The sequence below is a fragment of the Myotis nattereri genome (assembly GCF_964212035.1).
Source record: "Myotis nattereri genome assembly, chromosome: 1".
NCBI classification, from domain to species: domain Eukaryota; kingdom Metazoa; phylum Chordata; class Mammalia; order Chiroptera; family Vespertilionidae; genus Myotis; species Myotis nattereri.
The window spans coordinates 141608591-141631934 of NC_138075.1; the positions used below are offsets into that span (position 1 = coordinate 141608591).

The 23344-nt window shown below is 39.9% G+C and overlaps 1 protein-coding gene across 1 annotated transcript in view; it reads right to left on the minus strand.

Moving 5' to 3' along the window:
- Positions 1-23031, minus strand: part of CENPE (centromere protein E) — a gene marked incomplete at its 5' end in the record, with an annotated part of 63045 nt that extends 40014 nt beyond the window's left edge. The window contains 15 exons of the mRNA XM_081107022.1: positions 46-134; positions 714-858; positions 4825-4983; positions 6866-6985; positions 8336-8465; positions 9573-9660; positions 11007-11058; positions 15533-15598; positions 15672-15739; positions 15895-15976; positions 16932-17051; positions 17801-17919; positions 18037-18126; positions 21013-21104; positions 22976-23031. Of these exons, the coding sequence (XP_080963148.1) occupies positions 46-134; positions 714-858; positions 4825-4983; positions 6866-6985; positions 8336-8465; positions 9573-9660; positions 11007-11058; positions 15533-15598; positions 15672-15739; positions 15895-15976; positions 16932-17051; positions 17801-17919; positions 18037-18126; positions 21013-21104; positions 22976-23031 (1476 nt within the window). The remainder of the gene's footprint in view (positions 1-45; positions 135-713; positions 859-4824; positions 4984-6865; positions 6986-8335; positions 8466-9572; positions 9661-11006; positions 11059-15532; positions 15599-15671; positions 15740-15894; positions 15977-16931; positions 17052-17800; positions 17920-18036; positions 18127-21012; positions 21105-22975) is intronic.
- Between the last annotated feature and the right edge of the window lie 313 nt (positions 23032-23344).

Sequence of the window (23344 nt, forward strand, 5' to 3'; positions counted from 1 at the left end):
TTAAAGAGTAAAAGTATAATGTTCCGTAAAATACATTCAAGTTACCTGACTTAGTAGCTTTGTTGCTGGATTCCACTCTATATCTGTTACTGTATCAAGGGTGTTACTGAAAACATCAGCCTCTGAACAGACAGCTGTTAATTAGGGGAAAAGAAACTTATACATAAATATGCTGGTAAGTTTCCTAAAACTCAAAGTATAGATTATTAAAATAATTCTGATCAGATGTAATAAGCTCAAATTAGCTATTATGTGTTCATAGCATGACTGCCAAGAATACATTAAAAACAGATGTGATTGTATATATTATTTTGTGAATTGAGATCACTGGCTAGAATATAATCATAAAATATAGGCACCTTAATACAATACAGGTAAAAAGAACAAATTCTGAATTTGCGATTTGATAACTGTTAAGCAGTTTTTTAAACGCCCCTAAAAATACTTCAAGTGTTAGGCATAACTTTGAAAATTTTCTGTGTAAATTCCACCTTTTTAAAATTAGCAACATTTAAGGCAGATGTTATATGAATAGTAATTTAATTGGATAAATATTAGAACAAAAACAATAAAAATATTTGTCTTATGGAGTCTAATGACAGTGCATCATTTTAAAGAGATCTGGAAATAGGAAACGTCTTACTATACACATTAACTGAGATATAATAAGTAAAGTCTCCCATCATAGGATAGTTTTGTAAAAAAGCACTCACATTCATCAATCTCTCCTACTGAAGCTACATCACTCCTTTGTCTTTTGGTTGTATTTACTGGCATATTAAACTCATTCACATAGTTTAAGTCCTTCATTTTGTTAATTTTGCCAGGGCACCAAGTGACTCTTCGTTTTATTTTTGCCTAAAAAGGAAAAAAAAATGAAAATGACCTCCCCCAGATAATAAAACAGGGAACTAGTTTCCGTTTTAAAGAATGATTGGCTTGGTAGAATTCTTATCAAGCCTAGTTTAAGATCTTAACAGCCTAAGGACATACTGAGATAAGAAAACATACTCAAGCTTTTCAAATCAATGTGTAACCCCATCATAAACTTGATGAAACTATTTAAATTTTTTTAAAAAATTGGAATCTTTACTTATAACTTTCTCCGGGACCTAATTGAAAGAAATTGGGTAACACATAATCCTTAAAGTAATCTGTGTTATGCAGAAGAGACGACTATGGCTGCCACCACCATAGCTACCACAAAAAGCACCTTTGGAAACCCAACTTGAAGTGGGAAGAAGCAGACAGGTGGCCCATTTGAATTTCCTCTCACAGGGCCCTTCACAATGTCAATTATCTTCCAAGTTGACAAACTAATGCCTCCACCTGTGCCCCGGTCTCATTTGTTCCTTTCTCTCGTGCTACTCTGCCCCCTTAATGACCTGTTCATTTGTCATTTTCACTAGGCTCCTTTTTCAGCTTTACAAATGCACAAGCCTCTGTTTGCTTTTGATTAAAACAAAAAACAAACAAACAAAATCTTGATTCTTTACTCTCCTTAGCTACCATTTTCTTTCTGTTTCTACACCATCTTCCTCATTCCTTCAAAGACACCTGCCTCCTGGTTCTTAACCCACTCAGCTAGCTGTCCTCACCACTCACTCCACTTTGCTGGTTTCTTTTCCTCTGCCCACCTCCTGTTTGTGGTCTTCCATATTTCATAGCTACCATTCTTCTCTTATCCCTTTACTAGTACAAGCATTATCTCATCTTATTTGATCCTCTCAACAATCCTCTATTACCACATCCATTTTATAAAGAAGATGAGGGTCCAAAAAGTTTGGAGAAGTTGTGTACAATCTTACACCCAATTGGTGGCTGAGCCCATGCCTGTAACTTCAGAGCCTATCCACTAACCACTCCATTGCATTGCCTCTCAAGATTTTCTGTATAACATAGATATTTGTATAAATAAATATATATATATCTGCATGCTTTCATGCTCCTACCACACAATGTCTTTTTGCTTAAAATAGACAGTCCTTTACACAGCCTGCTCTGCAAAAGCTCAGTCATAAAAATCCTTCACTTCAATGACTTTCAGCTCAAATCCATTTGCTCCCAAACCCACTCCTGGAGCTTGCCATTATCTGAAACTCATAAACCTAGACCTCCTACTCTATCTAAAGTTCCTGTCCTTCCACCTCATTGATTCAGTCAATCCCATTTTGGCTATCAAGCATAAGAGGGAGCTCTATTCCGTTGATCCACTACTTTCTTCTTGCCAGCTCCCTCTTGGTTCTTATCTCATCATCTTACATTCCATAGATGATCACTTCAATCGTGTTTTCGGGTCAACAGCCTCAAATTATTTGACCATTCTCTGTTCCTTACACCTAGTCCAATCCGGTGAACACTCAAATGAATTACACTACCTCCTCCACCTTTATCAGTCTCCCGAACGCTGTCAGAGCCACACAACCAAAAGTCTGGCTGCCAACATCATCTGGGTCTTTAATGCTGCCTGGCCACACTCCTCTCCACGTGGGCTTTCTTTTCCATTCCTTACAAAGGCTAAACTGTTCCAAACCCTTAGCATGTCTACAAACTTGTGTCTTTACCATCTCCTGCCACCACAGCATAAAAATAAACCTCCTATTTCACAAAGATAATATAAGCCTAAATTTATGAAAGCATTACTTGCACTGAAGCCTATTCCTTCCTCTGTCCTTGTTATAATTAACAGGTGTTTCTCCCTCTAAGTCCAGACCTTCTGCTGTATTTAAGATCCCATCCCTTTGGGCCATCTCAACCCACTGCAAGGTGGCTTTCACTCCCAACACATAATACAAATTGCTTTTGCAAATGAGCTTCTTGTTTCTAAATCCCAATTTTTTTTTGGTCTACATGTATCTTATTTAACTTCTCAGTAGAATGTGACACACTGCCTCTCTGGAATAGTCTCTTCTCTCATGACCACATTCACTTGTTTCCTTAACTCTATAGCTTAACCCTAAGCTCATTATGGCTTCTTCTTCTCTGCCTTTATACCTATAAAGTTGCTGTTTCTTGGGGTTTTGTCTTTGGCCCTCTGTTCTTTTCTTTCTCAACATGCTCCCAAAGCAAGCTCATCCATTCACAAGACTTTAATTTGAATCGATCTGTAATGTTTATGTCCAAATGGCTATCTCCATCTCAGATCTTTCACTTGATTTTCATACACTTGCATTTTCAACTACCTGACACCTTTAACTGGTGATGTCTCAAATCCAAACACTGAGCAGCGTCACTGCTCTATATTCCTTGGCCCTTAATGCAACGAGTACTGCTACCAGCTATCCAGTAAGCCTAGCAATGCTTGCAAGTCATTCTGGAAACCTCTTTCTCCCTTTCCCTGCCTCCCACATCTAAACAATCACAAACTCCTGTTGAGTCTCCCTCCCAAATAGCTCTTCAGTTTATCCAATATTAGAGCCACCATCCTTGTAGAGGCCCAATCAATCTGATGTGCACACCAGCTCTATACCTTTTTAAAATGCAATTCCGATCATGTTACTTACAAGGCTTTGTTCCTGTCCTTAGCATAACGTAATGTTTAAAACTTTCAATGTGGTTTTAAATGCCCCTGCCACCAGAACATTTTAAGTCCAAGAAGATGTTTTTTCACAACTTCTGTACATGCAGATGTCTTCCTGAACCACTCATCTCTACACCTTTCATTGGGCTATTTCCTACTCATCACTCTCAATACATAGTTCCTGAAGTCTTCTATATACTTAGCATGGTAATTTGAATATAACGTATATTAATAATAACCTTAATAACAAATCTTTATTGAGGATTTGCTGTATGGAATATTAAGCACATTCTATAATACTTCTCACATCAATCCTATAAGGTGGGGATCAGGCTGTCTCACTGATTAGGAAACTGCAGCAAAATTTATCTATAATAATAAAAGCATAATATGCTAGTTAGGACAGATGTCCTTCCGGATGAAGCCGGGGCTATGAAGAAAGCCTGGGTCCCGGGTGCCAGAGGGAAGCTGGCGCTGGCAGCCGGGGGAAGGAAGGCCTACTCTTGCACGAATTTCTAGCATTTAAAAAATTGCTTGCCCTGACCGGTTTGGCTCGGTGGATAGAGCGTCGGCCTGCGGACTGAAAGGTCCCAGGTTTGATTCCGGTCAAGGGCATGTACCTTAGTTGCAGGCACATCCCCAGTAGGGAGTGTGCAAGAGGTGGCTGATTGATGTTCCTCTCTCATCGATGTTTCTAACTCTCTATCCCTCTCCCTTCCTCTCTGTAAAAATAAATAAATAAAATATATTTAAAATATATATATATATTAAAAATAAAGGAAGAAATTGCTTAAGGTCCAGAGTTAGGGACTGACAGAATTGGGATTCAAATCTAGACAGTTCAGCTCCAGAGGTCATTCTCTTAACTATTACATAACCAGACCCCAAAAACATCTGTTGGACAAAAGATATCCAACTATTCTAGTATAAACAAAAAGAACACATACTGGAAGCCAGAATTCTGATCACTATGTTAACTTATATTCTAGTTCACTTTCCTTGAGATGAATATTTGTTTAAAGAGAAAATATTCCCACTCTAGATGTCTGTGGCTCCCAATCACTTAATCAATTTCATAAGAAGCACATTTCAAATCTATTCCTTGACTATATACCAGACTTCTTGATTGCTATCTCTGCATGTGAGAATCAGGAATGTGTATAGGCAAATACACAAAAAGTTCCGAGTTTCTTGAATATACAGTATAAAAGGATAAGGAATACATAACTAGGGAATAAACATATAGGAATGCCAATTCTATTCTCTATATACTAAGTTTAAGCTGTCAACATTTACACTTTTACCTTTAATTCCTGTTGTGATGTGAGGGAAGAAGAGGTCACCAGCATTCGTGTTAAGTTTTGAATTTTCTCAATCTGCACTTTTTGAAGCAGATCTTTTTCTTCCAAAAGTTGGGCCAATTGGTCTTTTTCCATTGCCTGGGCCCGAGTCTCTGTAGAAACCTATAGAATATAATATTCGGTTATATTAATGAATATGGCTAGGCTTTAGAACCTTGAAAAGTAACCTAAAAGAATATAAATTTTTGTGAACCATGAACATTTTAATGTTATTAAACTAAAATATCCTACCTGCAGAACACCAATATGCAATTACAACAGTTTCTCAATCTTATAATAAAATCAGTAAAATATAGTTCTTCTCATGTGCATACTCCATATGCCATGTATAAGATTATAACAATGCTGTTAGAGAAATTCTATTTAAACAAAAAATAAATAAAAGGGAGGGTGAGAGAGAAACATTGATTAGAAACATCTACAGCCACCTCCTACTGGGGATCAAACTGGCAACCTGGGCATATGCCCTGACCAGAGTTGAACCATGACCTCTTGGTTTATAGGTTGATGCTCAACCACTGAGCCACTGGCTGGGCTAGAGCAATTCTATTAATTGCCTGAAAATATATAAATAACAGGCAGAGACGTCAGAAAAGTAGAGACCTGAATACCTACAGCAAAAGAAGAGATGTTCTTTTAAGACTACCATATGGTATCTTAGAGTTCATCTTTTAAAAGATCACCGGGGGACCATAATGATTAGAACAAATAAATTACGACAAGTGATTATGCTATTTTATTAGACTGACTAGAGGCCTGGTGCATGGATTCGTGCACCAGTGGGTCCCTCGGCCTGGCCTGCAGGGATTGGGCTGAAACTGGCAGTCCAATATCCCCCAAGGGGTCCCTGATTGCGAGAGGGTGCAAGCCAGGCTGAGGGACCCCACTGGTGCATGAATCTGTGCACTGGGCCTCTAGTATGCATATAAGATCTTTGGTTATTCTCTTCCCGCCCTCTCCCCTTTCCCCATTTCCTCCGAGATTCATCAGCCTGTTTCATGTTTCCATGCCTGTGGTTTCCGTTTGTGTTGGGCATCTTCCCCCTGGTGGTCAATGCACATCATAGCTACCTGCCGGTCAGCCGGTAGCCTAGGTCTGTGGTTGGCAAACCGCGCCTCGCTAGCTACATGTGGCTCTTTGGCCCCTTGAGTGTGGCTCTTCCACAAAATACCACGTGCAGGTGCACACGTATAGTGTGATTGAAACTTCGTGGCCCATGCGCAGAAGTCGGTATTTTGTGGGAGAGCCAGTATTTTGTGGAAGAGCCACACTCAAGGGGCCAAAGAGCCGCAAGTGGCTCGAGAGCCGCAGTTTGCCAAGCCGCAGTTTGCCGACCACTGGCCTAGGCTTTTATATATATATATAGATATAGATATTGCAGGGTTAGAAGAGGAATTCAAGATAACATGAAACTATAGAAAGTAGTTTTACATAACCATACATGGTCTTCCTTTTTAACCCACTTCCCTATATTTGTGACAATTTTTAAAGAGTATCTACTTGGCCTGCCTGGTGTGGGTCAGTGGTTGAGCACTGACCTATGAACCAGAAAGCTTCAGTTCAATTCCTGATCAAGGCACATGCCCAGGTTGCAGGCTTGATCCCCAGTAGGGGGCATGGAGAAGGCAGCTGATCAATGATTCTCTTTCATCATTGACGTTTCTATCTCTCCTTTTCCCTTCCTCTCTGAAATCATAAAAATATATATTTTTCAAAAAGTATTTACTTGGCCCATTTCAAAATCCCAAATTTTTCCCTTTGGAAATGAAAAATGAAATAGAAAATAATTGCAAGAAACCAAATCTTTCAGTTTATAGTGAATTAAACTAAAACTTTTGTGTTGATTTCTTCTTAGTTAAAAACTGTTTTAAAGTTAGGTCACATGACACAGATATTGATGATTTAAGAGCCTTTCTGAGCATTTAGGCAGATTTCAATTCTATTTCTGTCCCATTCTTTACTGAAATACATGGTTCATACATACCTCCTCTAACTGTTTTTTAAGATCCATTATTTCTTTTCTATATCTTTTCAGGAGTGCTTCATCACTCGATACCTCATTTACATAAGGAGTATTCTTCATATATTTAGCAGTACTGGCAAACTGGAAAAAAAATATGAGTGTTCAGTGCTTGACACTAAAACATTTATTTTAGTCAACATTTAGGTTTCTTGTAGTTAAGTTAGAGAAAAAAATCAATGCTCTTTCAGGGTGGCATAATACTTTTCAACACAAAGAACATTCTGTGTGCTGTAATAATTTCTGTAACCTGCCCTGGCACTGAAATATCTTCAAGGAGAGTCAAATGTTTTAAAAATAGATGGTGACAGAAAACCTACAAACACTGGCTTACTAGAACCCCATCTACCCTTAAAATCCAGTGCAAATCGCTCCCTTTACCTGAAGCTTTACTTCAGGTCAAAAGCAGCTGTCCTTCCTTTGAATTCTATCCTACTTACTAGCCACGTAACAATTAATCCAAGGCAATTATGTTGGAAGACAGTCTAATCTTCCCCACAAGACTATAAATTCTGTGAAGCCAGGGACTCTATCTTCTATCTTTGTTCCGCTGACAGTATCATGATCCAGTGCTCAATAGCTCTTTAAAGCAATGTTTCTTAAAGTACGATTATCAGAAGTAACTTTAAGTGAAGATGACCATTAAATCACTGAACTCTTCATTGAAAAAGCTATCCTATTGAAATTTCTCATTTTTCCTTTAACTCACATCCCCAACCCTCCCCTTCTCCCCCACAAACAAAAACAAACCCAAAATAGAAAGTGCAGGCTTTAAGCTCAGAGTCAAGGCATGCAATAATTAGCTAGCAGGAATTTAAGAATTATTGTTATAAAGACAAACACTTTTTTGAAACAACTTCCACTTGTTGCAAGTGATACTAATTTTCATTTATGGGACTGATAAAAAGTGTCCTTCTATAATAAATTAAGTAAAAAAGTGAGTTATTTAAATAAAAATATGTTAATTTCAATAAGTGTTAGATGTGGCAAAAATTGTGGAGATGAGATATGAATGACTGAAGTCTGAGAAAATTAAAAAATTCTATTTAGTAGACAGCACATTAATTTTATCAGGTATGTTATGTCAATAGAAAAAAAGAAAACACAGCTAGCCTGGCTGTAGTTGCTCAGTGGTTGGAGCATCAGCCCACACAAAGGGTTACAGGTTCGATTCCTAGTTGGGGTGTGCACAGGAGGCAACCAATTGATGCATCTCTCTCACATTGATGTTTCTCTCTCTTACCTTCTTCCTTCCCTTCCACTCTCTCTTAAAAAAAAAATTATGAAAAATGAACAAAAACAAAAAACCCAAAATAAACCCAAAAAACCTACAGCTAAGCTTAGTAGGTATTTTTTCTTCTTTAAGATCATCCCTGCCCCCCCCCCCCCCCCCCCCCCCGCCAATTAAGTTGAGATAAAAAAAACCAAACCCACCTGGAGAGTACTAAGAGTTTCATCAAAAGACACTGGAGTAATTGTGCAGATAATACGTGTTTTGGCATTTCCTCCCAAAGAATTTTGGAGAATTCGTGTTAATTTGCTATCTCGATAATTTATGAAACCCCTAGGTGAGAAATGAGTTTGGGAAGAGAAAGAGTAAGAATTTTTATATAACAAAAATGGATACTTGATTAATGCAGAACTTTAGCTACAACTTTAAAAATAAATTCTCTTCTGCCCTGGCCGGCTTGGCTCAGTGGATAGAGCGTCAGCCTGTGAACTGAGGGATCCCGGGTTTGATTCCGGCTAAGGGCACATGCCTGGGTTTCGGGCTCCATCCCCAGTCGGGGGGTGTGCAGGAGGCAGCCAATCAATGATTCTCTCTCATCATTGATGTTTCTATCTCTCTCTCCTTCTCCCTTCCTCTCTGAAATCAATAAAGAAATATATTTAAAAAAAATAAATCAATAAATAAATTCTTTTCAGATTAAAGAGGAGAGGTAAAATTAACTGACTCGAAATCTATACTAATAAAAGGGTAATATGCTAATTAGACCAGATGTCTTCCGGACAACCTTCTGGATGTCTTTCCAGACAAAGCCATGGTGCTGGGGCAGAGGCAGAGGTGTTTAGGGGCCATCAGGCCGGCAGGGGAGAGCAGTTAGGGCAGTGGTCGGAAAACTGCGGCTCTTTGGCCCCTTAAGTGTGGCTCTTCCACAAAATACCACATGCGGGTGCGCATGTACAGTGCGATTGAAACTTCGTGGCCCATGCGCAGAAGTCGGTATCTTTTGGAAGAGGGGCCAAAGAACCACAGGTGGCTCGTGAGCCGCAGTTTGCCGACCACTGAGTTAGGTCGATCAGGCCGGCAGGGGAGAAAAGGGGGATCAGGCCAGCAGGCATGTGAGCGGTCCCGGATTTTGAGAGGGATGTCTGGCAGTTGAACATCCCGAGGGGTCCCAGATTGGAGAGGGTGCAGGCCAGGCTGAGGGGACCACCTCCCCGCCCCCCTCCCCCCATGCACGAATTTCATGCACTGGACCTCTAGTATTTAAAATAAGTTAATTTAGCTGGTCATAGTCATAGATATAAGAAGTCATGCATGCTCATAGAATCGCAAAAGCTTTTGTATACATGAAAGAAATTAGCACTTTGTCACTGAACTATAAAAATTTTCAACCTCATGAAAAATGTAAGCATTAACAGGTAAATCACCGTGGGATAATCTTACCCAACTTGTCCATCACTAAGTTTCTTGATCACTTGTCCCAAAATAAATAAACTTCGATTTATATTACAGCCTTCCTTAAGTCTCACACCTGCATTGATTAAACAAATATGAAAACTAAAATTGATTTCTATACTACATGATGAACTTATTTACCAGTAAGTTATAAGACAAATTAGAAATAAAAGGGTCAGATGCTAATGTCTATGCTTTGCACTAGATCTGAGCCCACCTTTTATACCACTGGTAGAAGGAGCCCTCTCCCTATTCCTCCCACCTACTGAATGAATCAGCAAAGCTGTCACCTGAGAGAACTAGCAAAAGGAAAATGACTAAGAATCAGAAGGAGGAAAAGCCCAGTTCCCAAAAGAGCCTCTGACTCCTCAGTTCAAATCTATTTTTTTCAAACCTCACAAGCAACTATAGACATACAATCAAGTTAGTTCCTATAGGCTCACAACCAAAAAGGTTTTCATTTTAAAATTGTTAATATGCTCAAATGACTCAAACATTAAAAAAAAAGTACATTGAAAAAACTCTCACTTTTATGCTTCATTCAACCTATTCCTGTTTCTATTTCAGCAAACCATTTATTAGTTTATTTTTCTAAAGATTTTTATAAATACAAGTCCATACATATTAATTTCTCCCCTTTCTTTTTTACACTAATAATAGTATATTAAGTACACTACTTTCGCACTTTGCTTTTTTTCATTTGGCAGCTGTTATTTCAGGTGCATTATTCAGCTATGACTGTAATATTGCTGCTTAACAAGCCAGCTTAAAACAAGCATTTATTTCTTATTTACAGGTCTGAGAATTCACTGGTTTGGTGGATATAGGCCACCCTCAGCTGAATGTGTCTATGTCAGGCTGAAGGAAATTAATGTAGAGAGGTTTGACGTCTTTTGATTGTGAACCTTCCCATCTAAGTATGCTTATCCACTTGTGTAAGTATATGGTTATGTTCTTCGGGTCTGTTTTAAAGTTTTCTTTATGCTGGTCTTATGAAATTTTTGTTGAGTTTCATCCTAGGTATTACATCCTTTAAGTCATTGCTGTAATTAGAGTCTTCCGTACGCTTAATATTCTAACTGGTTGTTGTTTGTATCATGAGAGTTATTTATGTCAGCATATTAATTTTGTACCCCACTACCTTTCTGAATTTTCTTACTGATTATGACGATTTGGTTTTCATGGTACTCTCAGGAGCTTTCCAGCTACACAATCCTAACATCTGCATAGTTTTAGTTTTTTAATTGATGCTACAGTAGCCTGAAGTAACTAGCTAGATACAGAAGCTGATTTTTGCATTAAACACCTTTATCACAAAATTATTATTGCCATTACGTTATTAGTTTCTAAAATGCATGCTAGCACTTTTTATTCTGTAAAACAGAAAAACATTCAGACCAACACTGCATGAGTTTTCATTACCTTCAGCACCTGTTTGAGCAGCTCTTTCACTGCCTGCAAGATCAACCAAATTCTGAAACATAGAAGGAAATAAACCTTTAGGAAGGATAACCTGAAATAATGAAATCCAAACTGAAAGCACATTTTTAATGCATGGTTTATCTGAACACCACTCTTATACCGCTGTCTCTCACCCCACTGTCTAGGCCAGTGATGGTGAACCTTTTGAGCCTGGTGTGTCAGCATTTTGAAAAACCCTAACTTAACTCTGGTGCCATGTCACATATAGAAATTTTTTGATATTTGCAACCATAGTAAAACAAAGATTTATATTTTTGATATTTATTTTATATATTTAAATGCCACTTAACAAAGAAAAATCAACCAAAAAAAATGAGTTCGTGTGTCACCTCTGACACGCGTGTCATAGGTTCGCCATCACTGCTCTAGGCCTTTTCTTTTCCGAGTCAAACTGATGTCTACACCGTGTTTTTAAACTATATCCTCCATAATGCTAACAGAATAGGTTCTCTATTTCTACACAAAGTTTAAAACCTAACCACGGTGAATATGATTCTTTATAATCTGGCACTTGTGTTGCCCCAACATTTTATTTATCCATTGCTTATTCTTAACTACTCACTAAATTGAACTATACGCACTATGCCCTACACACTCATGTGCTTCCACATTTGCAAGTGCTATCTTTTGCCACTCCCTTTTAGTTAGTTTGAATGTTCTAGTATGCCCTTACTCATTATTCAGGACCAAAGGCAAATGTTACCTCCTCAATGTAGTTTTGCCGAATTTACCCTTCATCTCCCACACCTTGAATGAATTGATTTTCAGCTGCGTTCAGAGGGGTGTTTATAGATAATGACTTATTCTTATAGTGCTGAGCTAGTCATTTGTATTTCCCAACACACTGTAGCATCTTTAAAAGCACGGGCCCCTCTTTCATTTCACAAATGTTGTTGAACAAAGTGACTGCCTGTCATGCTGCAGGCAGTTTGTTAGGTACTAAGAATACAACGTGAACTGGACAAATAAAAGCCCCTGCTCTCAGAGCTTATATTCTAAATGGGGTGGGATGAGAAGAGGAGGACATTGGTGAGAAGAAACAAAAAGACAAACAGATAAGAAACGTATCATGTAAGTGTAATACAGATAATTTAAAGAGTGCTTGAAGAGAGACGAGGAAGAGACAAAGTTCTTTGGATTAGGTGGTTGGGGAAGGCCTTCCATTAAACCAGGGGTGGAGAACTTTTTTTCTGCCAAGGGCCATTTGGATATTTATACTGTCATTTGCTTAATATAATTCAGTTAATATAAATTTATGTTGCTATGAATAAAGCTCGTAGATTTATTGAATTTCCAGTCCCACCAGTGGTTATCTTGGCAGGGCCAGACTAAATATGCAGCCTGCAGGGCGGACACTCCCCACCCTTGCATTAGACTAAGATCAGAAATGACAGAGAAGAGGGAGCCAGCCATGCAAAGACCAAGGGAACTGTATTTAAGAATAAAGAATAGACTGTACACCCAGTCACAAAGCAATAACAAGCTTAGTGCATTCAAAACACAGAAAGGGCAGCACTGGCAGAGTGAGTGAAAGATAGGACAAGATAGGGTAAGAACTCTGGATTTTCTAAATGCAACGGGAAATCATGAGAGGGCTTTAAGCAAGAGCGACATGTCTTGATTTAACTTTCTGAAGGGTCAACTGTGAAACCCTAGGTGGAGAAAGGGTTGGGGAGGGGCGAGAGAGGCAGCAGGGAGCCCAGAGAGGAATGTCAGTGTGAGACAATGGTGGCTTGAGCTAGGCAGGTAGCAGTGGAGACAGTAAGTAGTGGAGAGATTTTTTCTTTATTCTTTTAATCTCCAGAGCCCAGTACTATGCTCACAACATGGTAAAGGCTCAGTAAATATTCTTAATGCATTTAAAGTCAGAGATTTAAATTGTTTCTCTGTGGAGACTTGCAGGAATGGCAGGTAATTCTGTACCATTACATTGTAGTTATATCTCAGATACTTCTTTCTCTAAAATACTCAGAGAAGTCTAATCTTTTTTGTAGAGTATCTATTACAGATATCCCTGATACATAATAACAGGACAATGTGGTGATGAAGGCAGCATGAATTAAGGTATAAGATGGGAATGAGCATTAGTATTCGAAGATATGAAGAATCTATAAGAGAGGAGCTCGTGTGGAGTAGAAGGAAGTAAAGTTAGATGGGCCAAGAGTGGCCAGATCTTGACTATGGGAGAGACACAACAAAATCAGTACTTAATAACATTTGAAATGAAGATCAGAGTCATGGAAGCCAGGTCCAGTAGAATGATGTAGCAATTTAAGAGAGATGAGTACCTAAATGAGTATGACACCAAGGAGAAATGTTGAAAGATGAAATCAGTAAGAAATGGTTATAACTGGATAAAAGGGAAAGCAGAAAGAGAGCCAAAATGACTCGGGCTTTTAGCCTACGGGACCAGAATAATGCTGGTACAACTGGAAAAAAGGAATATTCATTGCAATAGGAATTAATTTGGTTTTAGACACACTGAAGTTTGAGACAAGAATGGGACATCTGATATAATAAAAGGTTAATATGCAAATAGACCAAATAGCGGAAAGGAATAACCAGTTGCTATGATGTACGCTGACCACCAGGGGGTACGCACGGAACATGGTGGGTGTTGGCAGCAAGCGGCAGAACGCGGAACGTGGCAGGTGTTGGCTGCGGCAGGGTGATGGAACAGGTGAGGAGGGGTGCCAGACCAAAGAAGGGCGCCGGTGGCTGTCATCAGGGAGAGCCTGTGGTGGTTACTGAAATTTCTTTGATCCTGCCTGTGCCGCGGTCCCGCCGGTACTCGCACCTGCTGCTGGCGCCAGTCCCCGTCACACCCACTGCTGGTGCTCAGCACCGGTCCCAATTGCTTGGCGCCGTCAGCAGATGCGAGTGGTGGCTGCTGGCCCTGATTGCCCCTCAGGGCTTCTCCACCTCCCCCTGCTCCTGAGGGGTGATTGGACACACGCTGACGGTGCTGGTACTGCTCGCACTGGCTCCTTCTCACTCTGCACTGTCAGCAGTTGTGAGTGGGACAGGTGCTGTCAGTGTGTGGGAGCAGCAGCAATGGGAGCAGGGCTTTTGGCAGACAAGGGACTGGGGGGCCCCGGTGGGGTGGGGTAGCGGGGTGGGGGGGCTGCGGCAGGCGGGGCTAGGAGGGGGTACGGAGGATGGGCCGAGACCCGCCCCTGTGCCCACTGCAGCCTCGCATCCCACAATTCCTTTCAAGGTGCACGAATTTGTGCACTGGGCCCCTAGTACAATTATAATCATTAGGAAGACATGTATTAGAACTCAGAGACTCTAGATAAAATAAACATTTGGTCAGCATTAACACAGAAGTGATAACAATGTCTGAGAACACGCATGGGAAGTAAGAAAGGCCACAGAACAGCCTGTGTTTTTGTTAGAAGGGTAGGAGAAAAGAGGCCACACAGGGGAACAGAGAAGACGCACAGCTAAGAGAACCTGGATCTTATCACAGAAAGGCTAGGAAAACTCAAAGGCCACCTACAAAGAGTCAGAAAACGATCCTTTGGGGAAGACTTCTTCCCAGAAAATACTTAAGAGTGAGAGGCTAGAAGGTTGTTGGATCAGATGGGACCTGTGGTCCTTAAATGAGAGCATCAAACAACATGAGAAAAGTCATCAAATGGATCACTGACCATGTCAAGAGTATTAAAGCTAAATTAAGAGAAAAGTTGGAAATGTAGTGATATATCACAGACCAGGTTTAGAAAACAAAACAGAAGTTAGGTTTTTTGCTGTTAAATTAAAACAAGACTAGTTTACTAAAATAAACTTTGCACTTGTATGGTAAAGTAAGTAAACTAGAATTAGATTTAATTAAGACTGATTTTTCAAAATCTAAAAATGAACAAACATAAACTATGTATAAGTGTTGGGACTACAAGATGAATAAGATATCACTCTTGCTTTCCAGGGATTTACAGTCTAAAACACTGTGTTTATAATATAAAATATATTTTTTTATTTACTTAAGAATGAACTTGAATGTGATTTATTTTTAAACCATCCCACTTAAATTTTTGTTTATCGCACAAGTCTTAATTCTATTGGATGAGACTAAATAGCCAAAAAACAAAGACACTGACCCATTCCAAAATTACGTTAACTCTTAAATGTGTATGAAAAACAAATAAACAAAAAAACAAACAAAAAAAACCCAAACAAAAAAGCAAACCCCCTTCATTACTGTCATAGAAAGCCTCAAATCCTACAATCCTAACATCTAAATTTTAGGAGATGGTAGCCATACATAATAGGAAGAAAGATCCTCTAAATTCTTCCTACATTTTAGCTAGCAATTTCATGCTACATATATCGCTAGTTAAAACACCATTTATAGATGGTTTATTTAGTTCAGTTAACAGTCCTTATAAAACCAAACAACCCACAACTGAGTCCAATTTTGCTTTGGCCTATAAGGTACATTATCATGGTTTATCAATACTCACCAAGTGGGACACCTTGACAGATCCTTCACAATTAGAAGGTTCACCTTTCTCTCTACTTTCCAAAATCTAGAAGGAAAAGGAAACTTGTAGAAAAATTAGTGCATTCTTAACTGGAAAGACCAAATAGAGAATTACCTACCATCCTAAAAATGGTATGAGAGCGACTGCTTCTTTGATTCATTTTTGTAATTCCATAATGTCTATTCTCTGTAAAAAATGAGTCATATTTCAGCAGTGTATGTCAAAATTTTTAAAAATTAACTTTTATTTTAGCTTAAAACTGAAAGTGTGACTGGCAGCCTAAATGCATTTAATTGAATTGTTTTTACAATGTCTTGAAGAAATACAGAATAAAGTCTTACTTTCTCCCTTTCTGATCCACTTCAAAGCCATTTCTGATGTAGAAACAACTTCTTCTGTGAGGTCAGATACATACACATTCCTCTGAAACAAGATTAATTATGGGAAGAGTAAAGAAAATAGAAAACACTTAAAAGTTTGCATATCAAAAAGAAGGTGCGAACTATGATAGAATACATGTTTAGAAGTTAAAAATGCAAATGAAAACTATAGTATGAAAATAACAGGTAAACTTATGATATTTACAATTTACTTCCTATATCAAAGCACACCAAATTCTAACCTGAAACTTCCATCTTGCTTTTTTTAGGCACTTACACCAATATATTACAGCTGTCAATATTTAAAAACTACACATATAGGAATGGGCAAAAGTAGGTGTATAGTTGTGAGTATACAAAATACAAAATTTATTTATTTTTTTTAGAATTTATTCTTGTATTATATTGTATTACTAGAGGCCTGGTACAAGAAATTCATACACTCAGGGCGGGTGGTGGGAGGGCGCCCTCAGCCCAGTCTGTGCTCTCTCCCAGTCCGGGAGCCCTTGGGAGATGTCCGACTGACAGCTTCAGTCCGCTCCTCATGGAGCCGGCTGAAGCTGTCAGTCAGACATCCTTAGAGCTGTCACGAAGGCAGGAAAGGCTTCTGCCACCACTGCTGCGCTCACCAGCCGTGAGCCCGGCTCAGGGCTTCTGGCTGAGTGGCACTGCCCGTGTGGGTGTGCACTGACCACCAGGGGGCAGCTCCTGCATTGAGCATCTGCCCCCTGGTGGTCAGTGTGCATCATAGCAACCGGTCATTCTGATGTTCAGTCATTTGCATATTAACCTTTTATTATATAGATGTTACAACTGTAAACCTACTTTTGCCTACTATGTATTGCTTAAAAAGGGATCTTTACAGTCACTTAAGAAAAAATAAAATAAACCATAGATACAGCACTTAAAAATATAGAAATTAAAGGTAAATGTTCAAGAACAACAATCGCAATAAATAAGTCTCTTTTTTGAGCTACTTTGTTAACTCTGCTACTCACATTGAAGTCTTCCCGAATTATTAAAGGCTTCATTTTTCGAGTGTCACAAAGTAAGTCTGTAATGGTTTCATTATATATTTCCATGTAAGACACACGCAAGAGAAATTCCCTATCAGGAAACTAGAAGATAAAACAACAAAACATTAATCATCCATTTAGGAAAACCTAACACTAAATGTTTATGTGTTAATATTAAATATTAAAATATTGTTTGAGAAACTATCTCCTTAAAAAGAACAAACAAACAAACAAAACCCCTAAAAATCCCCTTATGGTTCTATATTAACAATGATAAACACAAAACTATAAAAGCAAAAGCACTGTTTCAGAAAAATACAGTATCATAGAATTAGAAGAGTGCCCTGTCCAAATCTGTAAGTTCAAAATAAAACCATACCCACAGATGTTCAAATAAAAACATTAAAAGTCATTAAAACAATAATAATTAATTAATTAAAGTAATAATAAGTAATTTAAATGCAACCAACTCTTAACTAATTATGCTGCCATATCTGGCCCTCTGCTGCCCTTGTCTTTTATCTACATCTATTTTTACTGCTCCTTGGTAATCAACGGCAGTAAACAAAGGCAGTGAGGAGTTAACCATTCTGATAAGACTTTCCTGCTCCTTAATGCCCATTTTGTGGTCGGAGTATTACTATTTCAAGCAAAAAATGAAGAACTTTAAGCTCTGAAGTAAGTTTGTGGAAAAGAAGTAAATCTATGCATGCCTTTCTTCTCTCCCCATAGATAATCAAGAGATAACTATAAATCTACTTCCTTTCATCATTACAAGAGAACACTGAAGTTGCTATCCTATTATTACTACTTTTACTTGTATATACTAGAAATTTAGCTAAGTTATTTACCTTCTCAATTTTATGGAAAATGTCATGAATTGCCCTGGGTATTACTCCCAAATAATCTCCTGAACCCATCATAGTAAATGTTTTTCCCGAAGCAGTCTGCCCATAGGCAAATATAGTACCTGCAAAAACAAAACACACACAAAGATTAAAAAAAGAGAGAGACTACAGAGTATAAAACTATCAATATTTGTTGAACAGACAGCCCAGACTAAAATGTTTCTGCAATGAATACAAACCATTATAGCCTTGTATGGCAGAATCTATGATGGGCACTGCTATTTCTTCGTAAACATCTTTAGTGGTTTCATTACTATCAAAGACACGATCTAAAAAAAAACACACGAGTTAAACCAAACAAACTGTGTTTTCTTAATTAGTAGTTGCTCAAAGAAATAAAATTGTCAAAATCTATAATAAAAACGTAATATGCTAATTAGACCACACGTCCTTCTGGACAAAGTCAGGGCTGCGAGGGAAGCCCGGATTCTGGGTACCAGAGGGAAGCCGGTGCTGGCAGCTGGGGGAAGGAGGGCCTACTCTTGCACGAATTTTGTGCATCAGGCCTCTAGTATAGTATAACATATTTAAGACTATATTTTCTTCAACTTTTTGGTCCTCTGAAAATATACTTTTCTATAAGGTAAAATGTGTTGGTCCTAACACCTAAACCCCATCCAAACAAACAAAAAACCCACCCAAGAAAACGTCATCTATGCTATGTACTTTCAAGAGGCAGTAGGGCATAGTGGCTAAATATGGAGTCTTGAAATAGACTGTCTGCAAATCCTGGTTCTGAGACTTACTAGCTGTGTGACTTTGGGCAAGTGGTTGATATATCTGTGCCTCAGTTTCCTAATTTGTTAAACCAATACACTATATTATCTTCCTCACAGAATTATTCTAAACATTAGGTTAATACTTAGGAAATGAGAACTATTACTACTCTTTGGGAAATTTCAATGTTTAGAATATCTAGCAAAAAGGACTAGCCCAAACTAAACCAACAAATGCAAACATTTGAAAGAAAAGTACTGAAAAAAGCTGAATTTAGAGGGAATGCCCAGTTTGCTGGTTGCCAAAGACTAGGTTTAGGACAGCATTTGCCCTGATGAATTCACTAGTGTAGGAAGTGGTTTTCTGCTTTTGTTAGCACATTAAAAATGGACCACTCTTGCAGTGGTAGCCTCACATTAAAAAGCTCACAAGCAATCAATTTGTGCATCAGGAGGGAAATGGATTGACCCACAATGAGAAATTCAGTGATCACACTGCTTGCACCACGCCCATACATCTACCCTGTTGGCAGAACTATATGGAAAACCAAAGTTCCATCCAAAGACTGCTTAGGCATCATAATTTCTGAGTAAGGAGAGATGACCTGATGATTCAAATCTTAATGCCATCTGCTTCAGATAGGTGAATGAGTCAAAATCCTCAATGGCATATACGGCTTCCTAGAATCTGTAGTACCTGAGTAGAAATGCTTTCGCATTCATTGCTTTTGGTTTTATAATCTCTGGCACATATTGCTTTACCTTTTAAAAAATTATGTTAATCCCCTCAAATAGTCCTTTACCAGGAATCATTTTCTCTACTATACATCTTGGCTCCAGAACCTTATATGTTGGCTTTCTACATTAACACTGTTTTGACACTCATTCCTAAGGTTGTTGAGAACACCTCACTGCCGCTCTTTGGTGCCTAAGTGGCTAGGACACAGATCTGGAGCCTGACTTCCCCTTGCTGGCTGTGTGACTCTGAGCCTCTGTTTTAGTCCTGTTCTAAAACGGGAAGGGACCTATCACATAGTATCTACTGCACAGGCTTGTTCTAAGAGCTTAGAACAGTGCTTGACACACTGGCAACACTATATACATATTAAATCAATACAACAAATCAGTCTAGTAACCTTTAGGGCAGGGGTGGGGAACCATTTTTCTGCCAAGGGCCATTGGGATATTTATAACATCATTCTCAGGCCATACAAAATTACCAACTTAAAAAGTAGCCTGCTACATTTGCTTAAATTAGCTTACCCTAGTGCCTTGGCAAGGCCAGACCAAATGGTTTCACAGGCCTGTATATTCCCTACCCTTGCTTTAGGGCCTTTAAGTCCCTTTGTCCTAGGTAGCTCTCCCTCATCCTGCAGGTCCCAGTTTAAGTGGTACCATTTCAGATACCTAGCTAGATCCCCCACTATAAGCTTCCAATGCTTGTCATAATAAGTGTAATTACTTATCAAGGTGTCCCTTCTGACACATGATAAGCTCCATAAAAATAGGGGTGAGTCCTTGCTGTATTTCAGCAAAGAACAAATATCTTCCCTACTTACTGTTTCAAGAGATTTCTTGGAAATAATTGTGGAAAAAATACTAAATTGAAAAGATGATCTTAAAGATGACTTCACATTAAGTGACACATTTTAGGCTTACGAAGTTTTAGGCCATAAATACACTAATAAATAAGAGGGGGAAATTATAGTTTTAGTCATAAGACACTCTGACTATGACTGTTTTAAATATCAATTTATTATCTTACCTTTCATACATGGATGAACAATTTTTAAGGTACCCACTGAAGCACTTACCAAAAGGCTTGGTCTCTTCTTTAATGACAAATCCAGTATTATTCACAAGCCTTTGTACTCTTTTTGTTATTGTTTTTAATCCTCACCCTACGATATTTTTTCCATTTAAAAAAAAAATATATATATATATATATATATAATATATATATATATATTCTTATTGATTTCAGAGAGGAAGGAAGAGGGAGAGATAGAAACATCAATGATGAGAGAATCACTGATCAGCTGCTTCCTGAATACCCAGTACAGGTGATCGAGCCTGCAGCTCAGGCATGTGCCCTGACGGGAATCGAACCCGGGACCCATCAGTGCACAGGCCGAACCTCTATCCACTGATCCAAACCAGCCAGGGCTTTCCATTGATTTTTAGAGAGAGTGGAAGGGAGAGGGAGAGACAGAGAGAAACATCAATGTGAGGGAACCACATCGACTGGTTGCCTCTGCACAAGCCTTGACCAGGGCTGGGTATCCAGCCTGCAACTGAGGAACATGCCCCTGACCGGAATCAAACCAACCGGAGACCCTTCCGTCTGAGAGTCTGAGCCAAACCAGCCAGGGCTTTTTAATTTGTACTCTTAACAGGAACAGAATAACAGGTTACCTTTTGATGCTAGCACAAGCTTACCAAAATTAAAGGATTTACTCCCATCCACTTGATAAACAGCATTATTGCCAGTTTTCCAATAAACTGGGGTAGTTTCTCCAAGAGCTTCTTCTCTAAAACAATAAAACACTGCATTTTACTATTACTGGTCAAAGAAGCAATGTTATAGGAAAGATAATTTAAAATATTTCATCTTCTGAAAACCATTTTAAAAGACGGTAATGACATCTATATCAGATAAACATGGAAAATCCACCTTTTTGGGGGGAGGGGTCAACACTTTTTTTTAATACTTTTTTTTTATTGATTTCAGAGAGAAAGGGAGAGGGAGAGAGATTAAAACATCAATGATGAGAGAGAATCATTGATTGGCTGCCTCCTGCACGCTCCCCACTGGGGACTGAGCCAATAACCTGAGCATGTGCCCTTGACCAGAATCAAACCTGGGGTCCTTCAGTCCGCAGGCCAACGCTCTATCCACTGAGCCAAACCAGATAGGGCAGGGGTTAACACTTTTAAACAGGGCTTCAATAACCTCCTACCCTCTCATGGGAGTTTCATTTCGAAGCTCTTCACTCCCACTGTCTTACCCAGTAGCAGCAGCTGAGAAGACACACCCAAAATGCAACCCTGCTTAGGTCCCACTCCCTTAAATCCTTTATTTATTTTATTTTATTTTATTGTTTTTATTCTTTCTTTCTTTCTATCATCTATCTATCTATCTATCTATCTATCTATCTAATCCTTTAAAGGTCATCTGAAGTCCTTGCTATGGCACTGGAGACCTGGATTATGTTTATCTCTCTTCAATCTCACCTAAATTCCTCTATCTATATATCTATCCTAACTCCCTACTAATCAATGACCTGAAGGTTCCCAGGGGATAACAGATTCAACCCCTCTGCGCCTGGAATTCCCTGACTAACCTTTCCCTTAAGTAACTTTATTCTTTCATTCATGAAAAGTGCCAGGAGTTTCCTGACAGTAGCCCTGCCTTCCCCCAAACTGTTATCTCACCAAAAGGCTATGAGGCCTCCAGCCAACACTCTCCGCCAGGATATGGTAACACTTGCCAAGATGTATTGTAATAGTTTCTTTATGGGGCGAAGGCCGGAGACGAGAGAAGCAAACAGACTTCAGTACCTCCCCTCCCTGCTTTTTCTCTGTAGCATTTATTACTCGCCTATCAACGTTTTCATTCTACATTTTTTTTCTACTTTACTTTCTGTCTCTCCTGCCCCATGTAAGATCCACAGGGCCACGATGACAGTATGTTTAGTACAGTACACCTTACCAAAAAAATAAACAATCTGTATATATCACCAGTCATTCCACTTTCTGCATGTTGTATGCAGTCACTGTCTGAATGAAGTCTTAGGTGCCTACTGAATACGATGCAAAAAAAATAAAATAAAAAAGACAGGCTCGCTCTGGCTCTTACAGGGTGCACAGCAGGAGGGAGACAGGTCGGTGTCACCCGCCTGAGTGCCAGCAGGACCCCTCCGACAGGACCTCCCCAGGGGCGGGGGTGGCTGGGTGGGTGCAGATGGGGCGTGGGGGGGAGCAGCGCTGGGCTAAGGCTCCCACGCTGACCACACTGAGTTTTTCGATGTAAGAGAATCCGCAGCTGGAGTGTGTCTTTTAGACCCGCCGGTCCTTCCCTGCGACTTGACACATGAGGGAACCCAGGCGAGCAGAGGGTAAGCGGATCAACAAGGTGAAGGGATAACAGACCACTGTGCACACCCCAAGGACGCCGACGACAGTTCGGAGAAGGTCAAGGGGGGTGCGGGGGCAAAGCCCGGGGAGGGAGACACCTAAGATAACGCCAATATGAAAGTGTTTTTTTAATTAAATATTTAAAAGGATAAGCGGCCGCGTTACTGAGCAGCGGCGCCCGGCGGCAGCAGCTCTGGGGAACCCCGCGGGCTTCACCTCTTGGGCTGGGGCCGCAGGGCGCCGGGTCGCGGGCGGGCACACCTACCTGCTGTTGAGCGGGCGGACCCGCACGCAGACGGCCACGGCCCCTTCCTCCGCCATCCCGTCCTGTCACGTTAGGCCCCGGGGAAGTGGCCCAGGCCCTCCACGCCCGCGATGCGGAGGCCGCGGGCCGCCCCGCCTTTAAGTTTAAATTTTCCCAAACGCCGCTGCTGATTGGGCGAGGTCTCTACTGACGTCACGGGCCGTTCCACCTGCGTCGCGGCGCGGGGGGCGCGAGGCCGGCGGGCGCGTCCACGGGTATGGGAGGGGGTGTCACTGTAAAGGGTCTGGAGAAGGTGGTTGTGGCGTGGGATCCGTGATAAGTAAATAGCTATTATCTGCTACATGGCGCTGAAGTGCAGGACGCCACTTC